Below are 19,224 nucleotides of genomic sequence, written 5' to 3'. Positions count from 1 at the left end.
TCCCATAAAGTTTTGTTTTTCATTTCCCCTTCCTCCGCTCAAAGAACACCCATCAGCAACAGATGGGCTCAGCAGAATGGAACTGCTTGGGAGACTGAGCCGAAGAACTCTCCCAAAATACAGTTTAAAAATAGAGGATTTAAAACAAAAAATCAAAGAAGATGAACCTAGTTTGAGGAGGGTCGAGACGATGTCTGATGCGCATCTCCATTTCGGCTTGTCCAGAACCACGTAACCAATGCTCTCACTCCAAACCTGCTTCTCCACATCTTCCCCGTCCAGGAAGCAGTGACTTCCTCCTTCCGGGAGCTCAGACACCAAACATCAGCCCCTCTCCCTGTCTTAGGCCACAACCAGTCTGTGGGCATAGCCTGGTGTTTCCCACCACTTCTCCCCCTGCACTGCTCTAACGGTGGTCCCTGCAGAGACTCCTGCAGAAGCCTCTGCCTGGCCTTTAACACAGCAGCCAGGACAATCCTGGGTGAGCCTCGATAGGTTGCAGAAGGTTAGCAAAGGAGAATTCAGGGAGGGAAAAAAATGGATTACTTGCAAAGAAGAGAGAATCCCATTGACACGTTTCTTTTTAGGAAAACAAAATGTTAGAAAGTGATGGAGCAATGCATTCAAAATGTTTAAAGCAAACAGTGCCAGACAGCCCTGGGAACCTGTCTAATGCCATTGCTGTTATACTAATGATAAACTAATACAGGACTTTTTCACAGGTTGGGCGAGATTATGACACCCTTTCTAAATATTCACCAAAGATTCCCTTGGCCCCTTCATCCAGAGCCACTACCAGCCCTTTGATTGATATGTTTAATAACCCAGCAACAGTTGCACAGAATTCAGAAAGAAGAAATAATTCAACAGGTAAGATACTTAGTTTGATTTATTTTAAAAATACCTTTAAAATTATTTAAATATTTAGGATAAGAGTGCCTTGAGATAGACAGAAATACGCATGTGTGGTAGCGCACTCTAGACACGGCCTTGGGGGAACTCACACCTCCAGACAGATCTGGCTTTATTATAAAACCATGTGATACATGACTCACTGCTTTGACACTTAACTAATTCTACACACTGATTGATGTTTATATAGAGTGAACATATTACTGAAAGGTGATATATTTTTAAATAAATGAAATATAACTTAGAGTCTCACGCTGTTCCGTATTTGATTGCAATTGTAATAAAGTTCCTTTTTTTCTGTGAAACAAACTATAGAAGTTCACATGACAAAATTATGGCTATTAATCTTACCAGTAGGTTTAGTCTGAATTACAATCAGTGTTTTTCATCATCTCTAACAGCACTTCGTGCTTTCTGGAGACTTAAGTTCTGACTGCTTGAATCTCAACTCTGTTGACTCCATTTCAATAAATCGGAACCAGTTATTGTTTACAGACATTTCAGGGGACTTTGGTTAGGCTCCACTCTGCCTACACAGAGTCTTTGGCACCCAGGACCTCGAGACTGTCGTGGTGCCTGACCCCTGTCTCTGTCTGGGGGTCTCACAGGCCCCCTTGGTGGGAAGGTCATGACAGTCACGCTGTGTGCGGCGAGCAGGGCTGTTGGGGAAGGGACGAGACTTTCAGAATGTCAGCTGCCAAGGTGATCGATCATCTGTGGTCACCTGCCTTTGAAGAACTGTAAGTTATACGTAATATACAGTTAAATACGCAGTGCTATGTGGCCCAATCATTCAAATGACTCTTTGTCACTTACCAGTGAAAGCTAAGAGACAACTGCTGGATTCAGTACAACCAAGGTAGTTAAGAGTATGCGGCGTGTTGAAGAGATAGCAAGGTTTGTACCGTAACTACTAAGAATTTGCAAGAATGATGCAGAAAGAGATATTGCCCTATTGTAAAGTAAATAGTAGGCTAGCAAAATTTGGAAAAAATCTGGGGAAAAAATCTCCAGTGCATTGAAGTGGAAAACAGCAGCCTGCATTTGACTTGAGACATGAAATGTGCAGCACAGAGTTTCTCACGGTGCAGTTCTGGGCCGTGGCATCAGGCCACTCGCGTCTGGATCCTGGCTCTGCCACGCGCTAGCCACGGTCCCAGGAGGGTCACTGTGGGTGACAATGGCACCATCGTCAGTGCTGAGAAGCACTGAGAGTGTGGGCTGGTGCTGAGGGAAGGCTCAACACCCGTGACTCGTCCCCACCACACTCTCACCTGGGTGTGAGCAGGTGAGCAGCCCCGGCAGCAAGAGCGTCTGCATTTCCTGTTTTCTCCTTCCCCTTGTGGCACAGGCCTTGGACAGTTTGGTCCGAGTGGATGCCTGATGCGGCCTCTGTGGTGTGTACTGGGGACCAGGAGGAGGAGAGCAGCAGGCTGCTGGGTCGGGGGGCCGTTTGCCTCTTTAAGAACCATCCTGACAGTCGGTGCAGGTGAAGCTTGATGAGGATACACTGCTTTATCCTCTCGGGCTGGAAAAGAGCCTCTGGCCACAAGGATCTCCTCTGAGAGCCTCGGCCTTGGCTCTGCTACTGTCCCTTGCCATCCCTGTTTGTCCAGGCAAAGGCGTGGAACTATCACCCCGGTTGGTGTTGCAGTAGGAGTGGGCCGGCGAGATGGAAACGGGTGGTTTCCTGGGGTTTGCTCATTTGAGCTTGCCTGATTATCCTTCTCTGAAAAAGCTGTGGCTGCTCTGTTCCTTTTTAACAGATTCTTCAGATGACGCCAGTTTACAGCGATCAGTTTCTGTTGCAACTGGACTGAACATGGTGAAAAAGCAAAAAGTGAAAACCATTTTTCCGCACACTGCCGGCGCTAACCAGACCTTACTTAGCTTCCAGCAAGGAGACGTCATCACGCTGCTCATCTCCGAGGAGAAAGACGGCTGGCTTTACGGAGAGCATGACACCACCAAAGCGTGAGTCTCAGGACGGGGCTGTCCACGCAGGGCCCACGGCCGGCGCTGGAAGAGCTGCCGTCTCTTCCGTCAGCGGCAGCTTAGAATCTGAGGCGCAGCGAAGTGCGTGGTGTAGTTGCAGCTCCAGCTCAGTTAACTGCGGTTCCCCTGCTCCTGGTTATTCCCAGGCTGTTTTCTGTATGCATGCACATATGTAAATTTGATGCTTGAAAGGGTCGTTCGATCAGGTCACCTCTGAAAGTAGGTTTAAATTAAATGCTTTTTTTTTTTTTAGTGTGACTTCAGATTTCTCAAGACACACTTTAAGATTTAGCACATAAATAGTTTAAATACCAGCATCATTATTTCAACTCTTTGTGCACAAGCCTTACCGTAGGTAGGTTGAATTATTTCAGGTATTAAGTAAAACCAATACGGAGGAAAAGGCAAAAAAGAAATCCGAATAAAATTCACGGGTAGATAAGACGAGGGGTGGAATGTGGTAGGAGTGGCCCGGCCTGCCTGCGCCATTCATTGGTGTGTTTGTTGTGGGCTTGTCGCCGCTGGCGCCACAGCGGGTCCTTTTCCTCTTCTCCCGCAGGAGGGGCTGGTTCCCATCCTCGTACACGAAGGCGCTGGAGGAGCCCGCGCCAGAGGCCGCGAGCGCGCCCGCGCCGAGGTAGGACTGCAGTGCTCGCCGGCCTTGCCCTCCAGTTCCCAGGCGCGACCCTTCCGCCTGGGCTCACAGCAGAGCCCCCGTGAGCGCGGAGGGCGTGGCTGCTGCTCCGTGGCTGCTGCTCCGTGGCTGCTCCCTCGTGACTTCTGTTGTCCCAGCGCTTTCCTGTCTGTGGCGAAGACACACCCCAGACCCTGCCCTTCAGCCTGGGAACCGCTCTCCCGACTCCCACCACCCACTGCTGCTAAATGCCCCTTTTCCGTCTCTGTCTTACTCAGCAGCTTTCAACACTGGTGAACTCTTTCTGGAATGTTCTCTTGCCTGGGTCTCTTGACCTTGCACTCTTTATTTTCCTCCCACCTCACTGGCCATCCACTCTGTCTCCTTTCAGGCCTCTCCTCTGCCCACTGCTTAAACATAGGTGTCCTCGGGACCTGCCCTCGGTCCTCTTTCCTGTTCTGTACCTCCCGGGCCATTGTGTGCGCTCCCACGGCATGAATTACATCCATGGACTTGACGTGGCGCCTCTGTGCAGACAACCCCCAAACCTGTATTCTGAGCCAGATGGTGGTGATTATCGTCCCGACTTAGAAACTGTCCACAGTGCCTTACAGGGATTAGGTCATTAATGCTCATAGCAACCTTATGAAGTTGGTCCCTACTTTAAAATTGAGGAAACTGAGGCATAAAAAGGTTTAGTAACGTGCTTAAGGAGCTGGAAGTGGTGGAGCCAAGACTTGAGCCCAAGAGATCTTCCCCGGGCCTACACATGAGTATTTACATGTGTACTAGCTGGCTGTCCCATGGGTCCTCAGAAACATGTCCAAACTGAACATGTCACAATCTTACCACAAACGGCCAGGCCGCAGTATTTCCCGGGTCACAGCAGAACCTCCTCACCCATCCCGCTATCCCCGCAGACCTCCAGCACCACACTTGACGCCCCCGAAGTCCTTCCATTATACTTGCTCAGAGCTAGACTGCCACCGGGCCAAGAAGTGAAACTAAATATTTTTAGGATGTTACAATTCTGAGTTTTTTCATCTAAACTGCTTAATGCTTTTGCTAAGACTTTTGCTCCATTTTCTTACGGAAGTCCTTCAATTAATCAAGAGTCTGCCCCTCACTGAGCTAGTTTTCCTCTCCTTTTCTTTTTGTCATGTCTTTTAAAGAATGTCTTTCGAGTGTGCATTTATCAACCAGCAGAAACACTGCAGTGTTGTGTATACTGTGTGTGTGTTGTAATCTCCTCTCTCGCTATTGTGGATTATTAATCCATCACAGTTCCGGCCGTAGGAGATTCAGGATGTTTGGGGTGCAGGGGGCAGGATCTCATCTAACTCGTATCCTCTGATTTTGCTCGCTAGCTCGGCACCGGTGCGGAGCGTGAGCACCGTGAACTTGGCTGAGAAGAGCAGTGTGGTCATCCCCCCACCTGACTACTTGGAATGTTTGTCTGCGGGAGCAGCTGCAGATAAGAAAGTGGATGCTTCCCAGAACACTTGTGCCTTTAAAGCACCGGTGTCCAAACCAGAAACCGTGTCATCTCCCGTGAGTACAGCCGCAGCATGAGGCCCGGTACCCAGATCTGAGCGCGGGCCCTGGATGCGGGTGTGGGTGCCTTTCCTCGGAGCAGGAAGGTGGTGACCTTCGGGCTAGTGACACTTTCTCCGAGCGTCCCAGAGCCTTTCAACCTCCTTAACCTCAGTCCTTTGTTTTTATTTTGTCTGTAAATGACAGTTTACACACAGTAGGTCCATCGTTTGCCAGACTATATCAGGTTTTAATCTCTCCTCGCTCTCAGTCACGTCTGCAGTCCTTTAGTCGTTTAATCACATTTTTCTGCATTTTCTTCAGTTTTCATATTGTTTTCTGAAGGAAGGGTTGAGGCTGAGAGTGGTCATTTAATCATTACATCTTCAGAAAGCGTGTTGTGTAAACACTGTGTGGACATTCTCTGTGATCCTCAACAGCCCTGTAAGAAAGAGAGGCCGTGAGTCACCGCATCAGTCCCTTTGACAACTGTCTTCCGAGTGCCGGGCCGTGGCTCGGCTGGAACTTGCGTTTTACTGATAAGAAGCAGAAAATGAGGCATAAACAAAAATATCCATGATAGAAGATCTGTAGAGAGTTAACTAACAAGGCAAGGGACAGAGGGGGGAGGTGACCTGCATGGCGGTCACAGGCTGGGTTTTCTGGGAAACTGCCTCTGAGATCCGTGCGCAGGGCTTGTCGGGGAGCGCCCAGGTCCGCACCTGTGAAAGCACAGGGAAGGGGGCAGCCCTGGGCACTCTTGAGACATAGGAGCCGTCACCTCTCTGTTGGTGGATGTTTGGGCTGTGAGGGCGGGGCTGCTCCGAGCATCCTGGTGGATGTCCCAGTGCCCGGGTGCGGGGCACACCAGGATCCAGGTGTCCCGACATGAGATGGCTTCAGGCTGCCGTCTTGAGTTGTTCTACCCTCCTTCCTCACAGCACAGGCTGTTACTTCTTGCCACTTTACCGCCAGGGCTGGACTTGCTTTTGTTTCTCTCAAATGTCATGTCACCCAGAGGACACAGCTTGAGAAAACATGGCTAAGCTTGTTTTAAAGTTCAGTCGGGGCTCCGAGGTTTCTGCCCTGAGGGCAGATGGGGGTCTGCGGGTGGGCTTGTCTCTGGTTCCCAGTTCCGGGAGCAGAGAGCCTTCCTCAAATTGAGGGTGCACAGGGGAGGGAAAGTGTTCTGCCCCAAGGAAAGGCAGAAAGGTGGTTTCCGGTGAGTGTGGGTGCACACACCCTGTGGACTCCAGCCTGGGGAGTCTGACTTGACAGAAGACGCTTTCCGGGCGGGGGGCGGGGGGTGCCACCGCCCTCCCTCTGACGCGCGGCCACAGGAGGCCTTTCACAGCCTGGGGGCGCCTGCTCCGGGCCTTCTGCTGGGTGAGGGCGTGTGGGACTGCATGAGAGGCATCCTGGTGTATTTTTTAAAATACGTCATCAGTTAGCCCTTAACTACCCTGTACCATGAGTGTCATACCAGAAACGCCTTACAGCGAGTCCTGCTGAGGAAGCCCAGGGTGTCCTGTGGGGAAAACTCATTTTGCAGCCATTTAAAGCCCTACTAGAATGTGCTAATAAGCAGGGCCGCTGCTCTGTGCTTCAGTGATGGGAAGCAGACACTGAATCAGGGCCCCGGGCTGCCTGCCTCCTAGTGCTGGGGCTCCCCCCAGGACCACCTTGCTGGCCCCAGGTTCAAGGTCAATGTGTGAGAGGCCTGGAGACAGCAGGTGCAAGTCTGAAGCAGCCCCGGTGCCCCCAATCCCCCTTCCACCTTGAGAGTGTACTTCCAACACCAAGGTAGGCCATCCCGAAGGAGCCTGGCCTGGCTTCCCTGTCCAAGCATGGCCTTCAACCCCGGGTTAGCAATGGGAAGTGAGAGGAACTCGGGGGTCTGTGCACCCTAACACCCTGGGGAGGTCTGGGAGCTCTCGTGACAGTCAGGGCTGGCCTGCCAGGACTGGTGGCCCGTCAGGCAGACGGCGTCACACTGCCCTCTCCTGGGCGGCCATCTGAGTAAGCCCGCCAGCTCAGGCCAGTGATTTCTTACAACAGCAGAGCAGGGGAGGGTATAGCTCAAGTGGTAGAGCGCCTGCCTAGCGCCCATGAGGTCCTGGGCTGTTCAGTCCTCCTCTCAACATAAACAAACCTAATCCTACCCACCCCACCCCCCAAAAAAAAACAGCGGCAGAGCAGATTTCAAGCAGGTTCTTTGTAGAACAGAGGGAAGAAGGCAGACACACTGGGCCCCTGGCCACACTGGGCAACCCACGTCTCTGGGACTGGGGCTGGGGCTCCGTGAGGCCCTGCAGGAAAAGACAGTGCTTGCCCTGGTCCGCCTTCTTTCCTGCACTTTGACAGGACTTCCTACCCGGTCTCTGGCTAGCAGTGTGGGCACCAAATCCCAGCAAGGTTTTCTCCTTACTGTTTCTCATGGCATCATTCAGGATCGGGCTCCCAAAAAGCCACAGTCACTACAGTTTTGCCCCTGAGTGGCCAGTGACCCTGCGTTTTCCCTCCAGGATGGTCCAGCATATGCGAGGGTCCCTCAGTGGCCTTTAGACCATTCTCTGCTCTTGCCCTTGTCCTCGACTTGCATAGCTTTAAACAGTCCCTTAGACTTCTGACATCTTTACCTTCGGCTCCTGTTAAATGTTCCAGTTTCATGAGCCTTTCACAAATTTCATTTTTCTCTCTCACAGAGTGATGCAAACGGGATTGCAAAGCCTCCTTTCCTCAGGTACGTGAGCTCCTCCACAGAGCCCTTCGCGCTCCAGGTGGCCCACCCCTGTGGGTGAGGGGCCTGTGGTGGCCCCTGGAAGGGTCTTCCCCCTTGCACAGCCCAGGGGGCCTGATCCTGAAAAAGGCTTCGGGCCTGTGGGGTCCTCTGGGGAGCCTGGGGGGCCCGCCCAGCATCTGGCTGATCCAGAAGGGAGGGCCCTGGTCACACGCTGCGTTTGGCAGCTTACTAACCCAGCCCGTCCTATGTGGCTCTCCCAGAGCCCACCACCCCCGCCCCATATAGGACTAGAGAGGGGGGCTCTCTGTCAAAAATATTTTTACACTCTGGATAGTTCCATGACACGTGGCATGGAGAGGACTGTCACAGACCAAGACTCACATATTCCGTAATTTGACCGAGCAGGAGCCCTGGTTATTAGCTCTTTCCACATCAAATTCCCATCTCGTATTTCTGCCAATATTTCTCTCCCCACAGCGGAGAAAACCCCTTTGCGACTGTGAAACTCCGACCGACGGTGACAAACGATCGATCAGCACCAATCATTCGATGAAAAGGTGGCCAGGGAAGTCTCCCGGTTCCACACTCAGTTCTCACTTGCAGGGTGATTGGTGTATGTGTTTGATAAGTGCTGTGCCGTTGGAAAGCTTCGCCAGAGGGTGCCTGATTTTAAATGTATCACTTAGCAAATCAACTCATTTTCTAATATAACATAGTTGGGTTTACACATTTCTGTCTTTAAGATGAATCAGGAATAGTTTAGTCGATCATTCAAAATATTTTCTTCCTATTCTGTTCAAAACCAGATTTGGTTCTAATCCTTACTGTATCATTTTTTTAAATAGTCTATGATTATTTTTTTAATAGCCAGAATAAGGGATAGTATGTGCTTTCATGACTGGCTTTCTGCACCTGAATGCAAATGAGACCACAGTTTAATTTTATAAAGCATGTGCTCTTAAACAGCATTATGATGTTTGAAGAAAATACTGTATAAATTTGCATCACAGCATGCAAATAATTTTAAGCAATATAAATTATGAGACTGTATAAAATTTAATTTTTTAACTTAAAATTTTTTGTTTAATCATATGTAGGAATCCCCAGTTTTCCGCAATTTAGACATAACTGAAGATACAGCACTGAGACATTCGTCTGTCCCTATCACAGCCACATTAGTACTTGAACAATTTCTAAGAGGTACTGAATCTGGTAGTTCTGAGTTACCATCTGGACTGACCGATGGAAACATGCCAGGCACCACACGCGAGCCTGGCCCGCGGGGTAACCGTGCATCTGGGGCTCCCCATGTGGAAACTTGCTAAGCTAGTTGACCAAAGCTGCCTCTGTCACTAACCTACTCTGAAACCTCTCGGGTTGCAGGGCTCTCCACTTTTGAATCAGGTACTGAAACTGCACTCAGCCTTTACTGAGCCGGGAGGACCTGTGGGGGCAGCAGGGGTGGCTGCATTTCAGCTGAGACCCACCACAGCGCACTCGGAGCCTGGGCTCCTGCGGGAGGGACTCGGAGCCTGCGGCAGGGATCGTCTCCGGATGTCAGGGACTAGGCCCAACCTGGAGGAGTGGAGGACCCTGATGAAAACCCACACCCGGGCCATTCCCTATGTGTGGCGGGGAAGGGGGCTTGTCGCTGATCACAGCTCCTTTGGTTTTGCCATGAATGTTACCATTTTTCTGTAAGCTTGAAATTGGTCAAGGCCAAATACAGTGAACCCATGTAAGCGTGACACACTCGAGGTTTTGGATCCCATCCACCTCCTGGCTGGGTCGGCCATACAGGTGACCCTGCCACCAACAGAGATGACGCAGGACTACGAGGGCTCCTGGGACCCAGGCTCAGGGCACGTGTCAGCACCACACCTGCCTGGAGAAGATGCTTCAGCCACAAAGAAAACAATCGAATCAAATTTAGTCACATGGCCCACTGCTCCTCTCACCATTTTAGAGTCAGATTCACAGAAGCCCTTTGTTGTCTACAGTATGTGGGGGCGGTGAGGTGTCAGCTTTGAAAGTGCTAATAAGGGAGGGATGGGGAAGGGTGTCCCACTGTGGCCTCGGCCTCCAGAGCGCCATGGCTTGGGGTCTTCTGGCTGTGTTACAGGGTTGTGGCAGGTCCTGGGGTCGCTGGGCTGTGTGCAGGCCCGCCTGGCTCACCCACCGGTCTACACCTCCACAGAAGGACTACCATGGGCGCTCACCTGCCTCACACAGGATGGCAGGGCTTGCCTTAGCTCCTGGGCACTGAGGTGCATGCTCTATAAATGTCAAGGTATTATGTTTCATTACAACAATAAAAACCTGAAAACACGTAGTTTTTTTGAGCTGTAAATGCCTCTCGAGTAACCAAAGATCGGGCATAAAGTGGATGGTGTGGAAGCCGGGCGACGGATGTGTCACTCTAGTCTCTTTAGTGTGTGTGTGACGCTTTCCATAACTTTGCACACTGCCACTTACAGAAACAAACACTGAATAAGCAAAACAGGTAAACAATGGTATGGATCTCATTTATTTAAAACAGTTTTTCTCACCTTTCTCAAATTGAAGACTGCGAAAAATAAAAGCAGTGCTTTATTGAGCTGTCGTTAACCCTGGGAGCCACACCCCGCGACCCCTGTGCCGTGAAACCTCGGCCGGCCCGCAGTGCGCAATCCACCCACCGCACTTTACAAAACAGTCCTGAAGCTTAATCAAATAAAGCTATTGTACACGACATTTACATTAGAAAAAGATAGCTGAGTGTAGGAAAGCCAGGTGTGTTGTTCCCTTTAAGTAAAGTTTGCTCCACAGTTGGGGCATCTTCGCTTCCTCAAGGCAAAACAGCAGATGAACCCAAAGGGGAACAAGACGATAGCCAAGAAGATGCCCAGGAAGGTGAAGGAGTCCTCCAGAACCCCGACTCTGCAAGACAGAGAGGCGCACATGGGTTAGGGCCCTAGGCTGACCGAGGCCTGTCGCCCCACCAGGCCGTGACCCCTCCGGGCGATCACGCGGCCCTTCCCTCAGAACCCACCCCCGGGCCTGGAGATGCCAGAGCTGTGGGTGCCGAGCGAGGAGTGGGAGGCCGGCCTCGACCGATGTCTGCACTGAGAGCAGGAAGAGGGGAGAAGATTCTCTCGAGACATCGCCACCTACTGATAAAGGCAAGAACGCCTGGCTGCCGTATAACCTGCCAGGGGTTTTCTTCTAGAAAAGAAGGAACAAGCAGCAAGTGCTCATTTCTATAAAAACTCTTACATCTCTGAAAAAACAAAACCAAGAAAACCAGATCACTTAACGATATTTTTTCCCAATGCTGGTAAGTTTTAGATTTTTTTTTCCATTCCCTAGAGGGAAATTACAAAAATAGTGATAGTTTGGAATTTTGGTGATATTTATAAACCAACAGTGGAAGACTAGAATCAGCCATGTTCATACAATGTCACTTATCTTGAGAAATTTCATCTCAACACTTCCTCTTTAGAAAAGGTCACATTTACCTTCACTGTGCACATTTAATCCCAAGACCCCTGGGGACGTCACCTAGACCTCGTGCCAGAGAGTCAAGAGACCTGAGGTCACCACTCCAATTCTAAGATCATTTTCAAAGACCCCAAAGGTGGGGAGCAGGGGCCGTATCTTAAGTGAGAACCATGCCAGCTGCTGGGCCCCAAGGAGAGAAGCTTCGCTCCTGGCAGACTGGCCGCCCCAGGCTGCGGAGGAAGTGAGGAAGGACACAGGAGGGGGCTAGAGGGGACAGGAGCCAGGCCTGGCAGGGACACTGGCCCCCGAGGACCCCGCCCCACGGTCCTCCACTTCCTGGTCCTTGTCCACACCGCAGCACCCCCATCTTCAAACCCGGCCAAGAACACTGGATGCTCACACCCATCGTGGTAGCCCAGGGGTAGAGGAGGAAGGTCAGCTCAGCAAACAAGTGTGGAGGAAAGTGCCGTAACGGGACTTCGGGACTCAGGAGGCCGAAGCGGCCCTGACTCGGTCACTCACGCTCGGCCTCCGCGAGCGGGAGCTGCTCCTGTTCACGGGGGGACCACGAGCTGTGACCCGCCGAGGCAGGTCCAGCTCAGCCTGCCCGGCCGGCAGTTCCCTCCAGCAGCACCTCCCGTGAGCCCGAGTGCAGAGGACAGGGCTCGCGGGCGGGAACCCGCCGCTCACAACACGTGGTCGCTGAGGAAAGGCTCTGAGAAGTCCTGCAGCAGAGACGCCTGCTGGGCTGACTCCGCCGATGCACAGGCTAGGCTCCGCTCTGAGGGGAAGCCTGTCAGCCGGCCTGAATCCCTCAGCAGAGCCACCATGTCCCGTACAGACTGCTACCAAAGTCTGGCGACAGGAGCCCCCTTTTTAAGTACAAGAAAGGCTGTCGGGTCGGCACGCCGCTCCTCAGCCCTCCGCGTGGCCGCCCCTGCCCGAGCCAGTCCAGACCACGGCTGCCCCCGCTTCCGGGGCCCGCCGAGCTCCCCGCCTGCTCGCTCCTGGCGTCTACACCGACGTCCCACCTACGGCTGAAATCCCAAAGTCACCCCGGTTTGCACGTTCGTTTAGAATGTGCAGGGGGAGAGCAGAGGAAACAGGTGAGCCAGGCCTCACAGCTGGGTCACCTGCACCAGCCAAAAACCTTCCAGAAGAGAATCCTGCCCTCTGAGGCCCAAAGACAGTGACTGCCTACCTGACTGGGTGCCCACCCAGGCCAATCACTCCGCAGAATCTCACGTAAGGATCAAAGCTGTTAAGAGGCAGAGCCTAGACCCAGTGTGTCTGCTCAAAGGCAGGAGGAGGCTGGGGCCTGCCCTGCTGTCCTCAGTGCTCTGGAGTGGGCGCAGATGGGCACCCAGCGCCCTGGGGCTGGAGCAGCCCTCCAAGCGGCCACCGTCTCCCCACAGTGGAGGGGAGGGGGCTTGCCCTGTGCTGCCTGCGTCCACATGAACTGTCCTGTCTGCGACTTGCTCCTGTCCCCTGGGGTCAAGCATCAAACGGCAGCAACCCCCACCTGCCTCTTCCCTAATTCTCAACCCAGACCCCAACCTGTGGTCTACACTGTGTGAAGCTGGGGAAGCCCAGGAGGGCTGGTCCCTCTCATCTGGGCCCTCCCCGCCCACCTCTGCACCCCAGGTGAGAGGAACAGAGCCCACTGCAGACCAGCCCTAAAGCTTTTCTGTCCAGGTCCACTCACCCGAGCCAGAGCAGAGCTGGCAGCTGCGGCTTCCGACACCCTGTCAGGAGTCCGGGTTTGACGCCGACAAGACCCCAGCCCTCTCCCCATTCACCCCCACCCGGCTCTGAGAAGGCTGTCGGGCCTCCTCACGTCTCTGGGAAGAGTGAAGGCATTTCCCTTCAGCAGCGAGGGAGGTGCCAGCAGGTCTGCTCCAGACCCAGACTCCTTCACTGAGAACCACGTCCCGACACCACCACCCCCACCCCCACAGCTTCCCAGCCCGAGAGACAAGGAACCGAGACCAGATCTGTCTGGCCAGCAGGGGCCTCCGAGGGCAGGGTCAGTCTGCAGGCACCACACCTGCCACGACGAGAGTCCACACCTCTCATCCACGATTCCAAATGTCAACAGCTCTGAAAGCAAACCTTTCTAAGCCTGTAACAGTCACCTGGCAGCCACATGTGACCTGAAGTGATGTGTTAATTTACCCACTTAATGGCAGTATTTGTGTCTTGCTGCAGAAGTGTTAATGTTTGACTCTGGGTACCACCCAGTCCTGAAGAGCAGTGTTAGCGTGATTTACAGTTTTTAAAAATCCAAAATCTTCAACCGAGAAACATAATCTGGTCTCAGACCAATCCTGAAGCAGCATCCCCAGGCTGTAGAGCACACCCATATCCCTGTGGGGCCGCGGGGGAGGGAGGGGACCCCCTGCCCCTCCTGCCAGCCTCTCCCACTCGACCCGGCCTCTCATCCTCTCCAAACCCCCCAAAACCCCCGATCAGTTCAAGGCGAGTTTCAACTCTTCAACTGGCTCAGAATCCAAACTGAACAAGGGGCCCTGATGTGGTTAGAAGCCCTGCCCCCATCCCTGAGCAATGGGGGTGGGGAGGACATGGAAGCTGGAGAAATTAGGGAACTGACTAATTCTGAAAACACTTACTTGACTCTGGCCTTACGGATAAAATGCCGACTCAGTTCCACGGACATCCATCCGTTCAGGGCGCCAGCCTGGGAGGGGCCCCAGGGCAAGGATGACGGAGGCCCCACAGCCCACGTGTCTCAGGTCTCCAGAGAGCGCGTCCCAGGGCAGGTCCCAGGAGGAGTCCCATCCTCACCACCTCCGGTTTCCTCAGAGCGTCCTCCCTTCCTCCCCATCCCATCCTGTCCTGCTTACAGGAAGCTGGAGCCCAGAGCCTTGTTCAGGCAGCGAGCGCCAGGGCCTCCCCACCCTCTGAGCACCCCCAAAGCTAGTGCCAGCAGCCCCCCTGGCTCATCCCCAAGTACTCTCTTCTCCCAGCACAGAGCGGCCTCAAGGCAGGACCCAGCCCAGGGAATGACCCTGACAAGCCTCCTAGGAAGAGGGGAGCAGAGGACTTCCTCCAGGGCCTGGGGCAGGGTGGGGGCGAGATGCCCGAAAGCACCTGGCCAGCCCCCTCCCGAGACCAGGTCAGATCTCGCCCTCTCAAGAGACACATGTGCCCCACCTCCAGCTGTCCCAGGGTCCCCACTACAGACAGGCCTCCCATGGGGACAGGAGCTGCCTCGTCAGGGGTGGTTCTCGGGACCTCCTCACAGAGCCGCCGGCCACTTGATGGCCGGTTCCGAGCCAGCCTGACAGCCAGGAAGTCCCGGCAGATGCCGGGCACAGCTCTGCCTGCAGCAGGAGGCCTACGAGGCAGCAAGGCCTGCCCGAGACCCAGCAGACCCCAGGCTCAGTCCGGGGCAGCTGCGCTGCACAGGCCACGGGCGCTCGGTCCCTGGAGAAGCAGCGATGACGGCCAGCGCTGGGCCCCCATGGCCTGCACACCCTGCCCAGGACAGCCCGGGGCACGAGCCCTGCCCGGCCGTCTGCGGCTCCCCACTCAGGCCAGGGAGAGCCCACTCCTCGGGGCAAGGCCAAGCCCTGGCTCCCGTACTGCCCTGGCCCCTGGGCAGCACCTGACCTCGACAGCTGCTCCTTGAGCCCCCTTCTCGGCTTCCAAGACCCTACCCATTCCCGGATTCCCTACCTCTCTGGTCACCCCCGAGACCAGACACCCAGTGATACCCAGCCAGGGCCAGCAGGGAGCTGTGGACAGCCGGGCCCCACACCTGCCGCTCGACGCACCCTCCAGCCTCTGACCCACACTGCCCAGGGCGCCCTCTCCACAGCCCAAGACCCCCAGACCCACAGTGCTGCCCCCTCGCCCCACATCCAGGGACAGCCCACACCCTCAGGGCAGGACAGCTCCAGAGAAGCCCAAGGCCTGCTGAAGCCCCGCCGGCCGAGGCAATGCTTGGTCCAAACAGACGAGGCGCACATTCACCCATCTGCCAGGGTCAAGAGAAAAGCTCTCATAATGGCTAAAAGGGGAAGATAGGGTCAGGCTGCTTAACGGAAGGCTCAGACGGTGGCAAAGTGACAAGTGGCACAGGCCTCTTACGCCAGGCCTCAGAGGGAATCACAGACGTGTGACTCGGACACATTCCTGCCAAGCTCCCAGGGAGGGACGGGGACAGAGCCAGGCGGGCTGGACAGAAAAGGAGGAAGTGCGGTCATGTGAAAAGCCTGTCTCCCAGCCCCACAACACCAGACAGACAGAGGCCACACCAGCTGTCCCCAGGACTTCACCCCAACTCCCCAAACCACCGCAGAGCCTCATGGGAAGCATCCAGCCTCTCCTGCTGCCCACCTCCCCTGCCCCCAGCCCTTCAGCAGACAGAGGGCCGGGACACCCATGCGTGAAGAGCCAAGCACCAGGGGGGCCCTCACTGCTGGGGCCTGTCCTTCTCAACCCAGACGGGGGGGAGGGCATGGAGGACATGCCTCGGAGGGAGTCACAGTGTCTGGTCCCAACTTGGACCCCACACTTGTCCTCAGAGGACCCAGGTCTCCTCGCTGCATCCACCACCCAGAAGCAGGGAGGACAGCAATTGCAACACAAAAAGGAAGACGCCAGTTCCCAGATGTAGGTACCCCACCCCTTGCCTTTGGGCCGCTGTAACCCCAAGACTCTCCCCAGAAGAGTAGAGAGCCTGATCCACATTTTGTGCAACCAGGGGCCGAGAAGCAGAAGCCACGGGCCTCCGATGACATGACACAGGTCCCACCCGAGGGGAAGGGAGAGATCAGGGAAATGCTCCCCGCCCAGCAGCAGCCTGGAAGCTCCCCCTGCTCCCCAGGGGTATCTGCTGGTCTCCGCTCCTCCGCACTCAGGGGCTCTGGCCAGCAAGAGCCTCAGACTGTCCCATCAGACACCCCATTTCTCAGATGGGGAAGTGGGCCCAGCTAGTAGCGGGAAAGGCCAGGATCTGAGCCCCCTTCTCTGGCAGGCCGGGCACTGCAGGAGACACTGGAACCCCAGCCTGATGGCTCTGCTCCAGGTGACCCTGATCCACCTTGACTGCCAGCCTGACGCCCCTCCTGACACTTGGAAATCACTCAACACCAGTCCTCTTTCCCTCAAAATAGGCCCTCGGAATCCCCAACATGAGCTGCGTGGGGACAGAAGGACCCTGGACACAGCAGCGCTCTGAGCGCCCAGGACCAGCCTCAAAGCCAAGCATAGCGGCCACCTCTCTGTGCATCTTCCCAGCATTGCCAGCGGCTCTCTCCACAGCGGACCAAGAGTTGACTCTTGCCCTGCCCAGCAGCACATGACCAGCCTCCCAGTACGTACATACACACACCTGTCTCCAAGCCCACCCACCTGCCTTCAACCCCAACAGCTCTGACGCCCCCCAGGTGCTGAGGGCAAAGCAACTTTGTAGAGGCCACCAGCTATCCTCCTCCCCACATTCTCCAAAGGCCAGAGTTTCACCAGTGGTGTCAGAGACACTGTTTTGGGTTTGCATGCAGCCCAGAGGCTCTCCCCTGCCCACAGCTCCCTTATTAAGCACACGGTGGGCTCCAGAGTCCAGCCTCCCACCCCATTTCTGGATGTCCTCCTCTTTCCAGGCCCTCGTCTCCCACAGCTGCCCTGCTATGACTGAAATCGTTAACTTCCCCTTGACTCCACTCTGGGCCTTCCAAATACACTTTTGAAATTAAGTCTCAGTGTAAACCTGGGTTTCTCAATACCATCTCAGAAACTTCAACTTCCTCCTCCCGCACAGGCTGAACACCCAGTCCTTGCCAAGCCTTCCCTGACTTTCTAAGCTGTCCGCGCACTGGAATCCACCAAGGGCAGGAACCAGGTATTATATGAATCCTCAAGACCCACACAGAACAAGTATCTCGTCATTGCATCTCACGCGCTATAAAAGCAGTCCTGAGAGGATTCTGGAGGCTCTAGATTGAGAAAACGAAGTATTGCTCCCACCCCAGAGAACCTCGGCATTTCTGTCCTGGTCCAGCTAACGGCCCTGATGGGGCCAAGGTAGCCCTTACAGCGCAGCTCCCAGGCTCCCTGGACCGCCATCCAGCTCCCGGACCACACTGGCCATCTGAGTCAAGGCTCCCCTGCCCACGCACTTCCCACCCTTCCCAGGAAAAGAGAACCTTTCACCACGTTTGAGAATCAACTGCAGAGCAAACCTGCAAGTACCAGAACCAGAGATGTCAGTCCACTACTAACATTTCCGCATCCCACCCACTTGGGACTCAATGGCCCCAGAAGCACTCAACTCCCCAGGAAAGGGGACCCAGCCCCCTCCACCCCATGAAACATGTTCCCATCCAAAGACAGGTGAACCCACTCTCTCCCACACCCCAGGTCAGTGGCTTGTCTGAAATCTGACCGCCTCCCCCAACAACCCTGCCTTTATGAGGTTCTGAGTGTGTCCTTAGAGGCTCCTGGGGCCCCCAGGCCTGTGACATACCTGCAGACAGGGCAGCCTCCAACGACAACGATGGAATTGGCAGGGTACCGGGTGACATTTCGACTGTGGATGTTGTAGACCCTGGGATGGTGGGTGGGTATCCCTGTGGGCAGGAAGGCACATCAGAGGGGGGGCAGGGAGGAAAACCAGGGTAGTCTGAGGTCTACTTCTCCTGTCCTTCCCCTCTCCCCACTAAAAACTCTCATCCTTTCCTAAATCAAGTCAACAGCTGTCTCCACTAAGTGCCTACTATGGACTTAATGAGATGCTGACTTGCAGACAGCACCTCGTTAATAAAGTTAATTCTCAGCGAGGTTGTGATGCTTCCTGGGAAGGACGGGCCGGGCGCGCGCGACCCCGCAGGTGGGCTGAGGGCCATCGGGCAGCGGCCAGACTCGGGGGCACGACCGCAGGTTCCCAGGTCTAAGATTTCCCCCAACCCTTCCCCACGGGCGGAGCCCCCGGGTCTCCCCAAGCCGCGCCCCCGCCTCCCCGTCCGTAGAAAAGTTGGTTTCGGGGTAAAAGGTCGCCACAGAACTCCGCCCAAAGTTTGCTCCCGGGGACCCCGGGGCCGGCGCCCCGCCCGCTCGGCCGGCCCCCGGCCCAGGGCCGACCCCCACGCCGCCCCCTCCCCCCGGCCCCCGGCCCACCTGTGACGAGGTAGGGGTACGGCGGCGGCGGGGCGGCGGCGGGGATGGCGCCGTAGCCGTGCGGGCCGCACGCGAAGTCGCCCTGGCCGGCCTCCAGGTTGTAGGCGGGCGGCCGCTCCTGCAGCAGGGGCTTGTGGTCCATGGCGGGCGGCGCCCACCGCGCCCGGCCCGGCTCCCGCTCGCGCTCCCGCTCCCGCTGGGACTCCGGCTCCGGCTCGGACTCGCGGGGACGCCCGGACGCCCGGCGGCGGGACCCGCTCCTCGCGGGCGGCGGTGGCGGCGGCGGGGCTGGGCCCCCTGGAGGCGGGCGCCGCGGGCTTCCCCCCCGCGCCTCCCCCCGCCAGTCACAAGACCCGGATCACGTGGCACGGCTCCCGGCGAGGGGGCGGTGCGGGGCGGGACCGGCGGCGTCTTAAAGGGGCCGCGCCCGCCCTCGACCACCCCGCCGGTAGCTTGGTGGCGGTGACACGGTCCGCTTCGCGGCTGCGCCTGCTCCTCCCCCTCCCCACCCCACATCTGCGGCCCCAGAGTCACACCACGAGGAGACCACACACACACACACACACACACACACACACACACACACCACACACACACACACACACACACACACACGTTGACCTCTCCCTCCCAGCGCCAGGTCCAGTCCCAACGATCTCGGAGGACGGAGACCCGTGGCCGGCCGGAGGTCCGGGGTCCCGAGCCCACCCACCACCGGAGAATGCAGGAGCCTGGGACAGGGGCGGCCCGGAGGCGGGGCCTGGACGGGGGAGTCCGCAGGCCGCCC

General features: G+C 55.6%; 2 protein-coding genes across 3 annotated transcripts in view; one reads left to right on the top strand and one right to left on the bottom strand.

Moving 5' to 3' along the window:
- The window catches only part of BAIAP2L1 (BAR/IMD domain containing adaptor protein 2 like 1), a 71,224-nt gene extending 61,075 nt beyond the window's left edge, over nucleotides 1-10,149 (top strand). For both annotated transcript variants that reach the window (XM_032460044.1, XM_032460045.1), the window contains 6 exons: nucleotides 723-870; nucleotides 2,679-2,886; nucleotides 3,467-3,544; nucleotides 4,909-5,092; nucleotides 7,780-7,817; nucleotides 8,295-10,149. In XM_032460044.1, coding sequence (XP_032315935.1) covers nucleotides 723-870; nucleotides 2,679-2,886; nucleotides 3,467-3,544; nucleotides 4,909-5,092; nucleotides 7,780-7,817; nucleotides 8,295-8,370 — 732 coding nt within the window. In that variant the 3' untranslated portion in view covers nucleotides 8,371-10,149. The remainder of the gene's footprint in view (nucleotides 1-722; nucleotides 871-2,678; nucleotides 2,887-3,466; nucleotides 3,545-4,908; nucleotides 5,093-7,779; nucleotides 7,818-8,294) is intronic.
- Nucleotides 10,150-10,323: 174 nt separating this feature from the next.
- Nucleotides 10,324-18,788, bottom strand: BRI3 (brain protein I3). The gene is made up of 3 exons (XM_032460047.1): nucleotides 18,438-18,788; nucleotides 17,788-17,890; nucleotides 10,324-10,736 (listed from the first exon to the last, which is right to left on the bottom strand). Exons 1-3 carry the CDS (start codon nucleotides 18,577-18,579, stop codon nucleotides 10,604-10,606), a joined length of 378 nt encoding a protein of 125 aa, XP_032315938.1. The 5' UTR covers nucleotides 18,580-18,788; the 3' UTR covers nucleotides 10,324-10,603.
- Between the last annotated feature and the right edge of the window lie 436 nt (nucleotides 18,789-19,224).

This window comes from Camelus ferus, chromosome 18, assembly GCF_009834535.1.
Source record: "Camelus ferus isolate YT-003-E chromosome 18, BCGSAC_Cfer_1.0, whole genome shotgun sequence".
Lineage (NCBI taxonomy): Eukaryota > Metazoa > Chordata > Mammalia > Artiodactyla > Camelidae > Camelus > Camelus ferus.
Note: the sequence above shows the minus strand (reverse complement) of the source record. Positions and strands in the feature narration are given on the sequence as shown.

Excerpts from the sequence above, each read along its gene's own strand:
- BRI3 (XM_032460047.1), bottom strand. The coding sequence starts at position 18,579 with ATGGACCACAAGCCCCTGCTGCAGGAGCGGCCGCCCGCCTACAACCTG. Across the intron at positions 17,891-18,437 it reads GTACCCCTACCTCGTCACAG|GGATACCCACCCACCATCCC; the intron begins GTGGGCCGGGGG and ends TCCTGCCCACAG. Across the intron at positions 10,737-17,787 it reads GGAGGCTGCCCTGTCTGCAG|AGTCGGGGTTCTGGAGGACT; the intron begins GTATGTCACAGG and ends TCTGTCTTGCAG.